At 45.0% G+C, this 2,385-nt stretch overlaps 1 protein-coding gene across 1 annotated transcript; it reads right to left on the bottom strand.

The window, feature by feature from the left end:
- Positions 1-624: 624 nt before the first annotated feature.
- On the bottom strand, positions 625-2,023 carry MC3R (melanocortin 3 receptor). Its single transcript, XM_035123203.2, has 2 exons — positions 1,879-2,023; positions 625-1,655 (listed from the first exon to the last, which is right to left on the bottom strand). Exon 2 carries the CDS (start codon positions 1,606-1,608, stop codon positions 625-627), a length of 984 nt encoding a protein of 327 aa, XP_034979094.1. The 5' UTR covers positions 1,609-1,655; positions 1,879-2,023.
- Between the last annotated feature and the right edge of the window lie 362 nt (positions 2,024-2,385).

Raw genomic sequence — 2,385 nt, 5'->3', positions numbered from 1 at the left:
TTACAGTGTAATCCTAATCAGGTTTACTCTTTTGCATAAAGAGTAATATTTACCCTTATGTAATGTTCATGGGACTGCAGCCATGTCACACAGTTCTGTACATCCTTTAAAAACCAAGTCTTACTGTGTTCAAAGGAGCTCTCTCTCTCCCCCCATCCCCGCCGTATGTGTAGCTAGGATAGCCAAACTTTCAGCCAATGTTAGAGGTTTCATAGATGGGAGGTCGTTTGCCAGGTGCAGTTTGCCAAGTGCATGCAGTGTCACACAACATGAGAAAGTATATCTGCTGGAATTTTATTATATGCAACAGTGAGAAGCACAGGAGCCGGGATACTGAAATTCACACCAGTTCCTCTCAAGTGCTGCAACAAAGGGATTCCCCTCCCTTCTCCAGAACGGTCTAATTTTGCTTCTGTGATTACTGCATAAGTGTAAGCATTAATGTACTCTTTTGCCATTTTTTAAAAACTGAAAGTTGGCAAGCAGCAAGCAAATCATAGCTCTCCCCTGTTACCCTCAGTCCTTAAGCCTTCCCCCTTTATCATTCTTAGCAATGACACTTTCAGACAGTGTTTAGGATTTTTGCCTCAAAGCCAGCCACCTAATGCCTTCATAGACACCACCTCAGAGCATGCAGTGTCCTGAGCTCATGCCATAACAGCAGCAAACTATTTCCTTGAAGGTCTTTCGCATCTCCAAGCTCCGGAAGGCATAAATGAGAGGATCGATGACCGAGTTGCACATGATAAGGACCAGGTATGTGTTGAAATGTGAGGTGTAGCAAACACAGTGTGGGTTGGTAGGGCAGGAGATGATCAGAATGAGATGGAGGAAGAAAGGAGCCCAGCAGACGACAAAGACCCCGAGGAGAATAGTGATTGTGACCGCCCCTTTCATACAAGTGCGCTGGTGGGGGGCTCCATCCACCGGGAGGGCTGCGATGCGCTTGACGTGCAGGCGCGCAAACAGAAACATGTGGACGTACAGCGAGGCCATGAGGAAAAGCATGGTGAAGAACATGGTGATGAGGCAGACAATGACAGTTTTGCTCTCGTAGTAGACAATGAACATGATGCCGCAAAAGATGCAGGCGACCCAGATGAGCCCGATGAGAGCCAGGGCTTTCTTCACGGTCATGATGCTGTGGTAGCGGAGCGCATAGAAAATGGTAATGTACCTGTCGATGGCTATGACCAAAAGGTTGCATATGGAGGCAACCAAAGAGATGCAGATCATTGAGTCAAAGACATTGTCCATGTGTTGGATGAAGCGGTCCTCCATGATGAGATAGCCATTGCTCAGGATGGCAATCATGATAGTTTCCAGGGCATTGGACATACTCACCAGTATGTCTGCTGCAGCCAGGCTACAGAGGAAAAAGTACATGGGGGAATGCAGGTTGCCGTTTTTGATCACGGCAAGGATGACGAGGATGTTCTCCAGAAGGCTGATGATCCCCAGGGTCAAGAAGACCTCAGCTTTAATGAACACCTTTTCGCAGAATCCATTGTCGCTCCTGCTGCCGAGAAGGACCGAATCATTGAGCTCTTCAGTGGCATTAACCAACACAGGCTGAAAAGTTAGAGCCCAGCGTACCGTCGTGTTCATCGTTAAGAGACGGCGTTCAGCTTTGCAAGCGGTTATGGAAACAGCATCTGTAAAAAGAGAGAATCATTCAGAATTGCTCTAGTGCTCTTTATCGAATGAGATCAAGGAATACTTGATTGGGGAAAAGTCCTCTTCATTCAATCCGCCGAAGCCATTGCTGGGGGAAGAAAAGCCCCCTCTTTCAGTGAAATCAGATGAAACAGCAAATGGTACAGAAATTTACGAAAGGAAGTTGAAATCATGGCAACAATAGTCCCCTTTATGATTCACCTGTTGTATTTAAAGTGACTGTCCTTGTGATATGCTCCCATGTCCTGGGACTGCGGTTGGAGCGGAGATTTAAAAAGCACTTCACAGCATCTCTTCCTGATTCATCTGAGAGAAGGAGGGCAGAAACAGTAAAAGAGCATTGGGTTTTATACGTTCATGAATGGGGGGAAAACACTCCTACTTAATCTTCTGTGCCTCACAATGACCATTGGAGAGCATGTACCTCTTTGACTGACAGTTACAATTCCCATTTCTCCAAGTCTCTGTTGCAAAACTATTTGGTGCCCTCTGCAGATCAGAAAGATAATCTGTACACTTTTTTTTTTAAAAAGCCTGTCATTAGTCTATTACATGACAACCGAGAAAAATATTCAAATATAGCTGAGAAGAAAAATTACTGGTTCTGGGTGTATAATTAATCTACATTTAAAGTACATTTATGACAACATTCACTCCTCACTGTTGTTTTTTCATTCCAAAAGGCTGTGAGTGGTTGCCAGATTTCCA

Source organism: Zootoca vivipara, chromosome 7 (assembly GCF_965207765.1).
Source record: "Zootoca vivipara chromosome 7, rZooViv2.hap1.1, whole genome shotgun sequence".
Taxonomy (NCBI): domain Eukaryota; kingdom Metazoa; phylum Chordata; class Lepidosauria; order Squamata; family Lacertidae; genus Zootoca; species Zootoca vivipara.
This window is presented reverse-complemented; position numbering and strand designations above follow the sequence as displayed.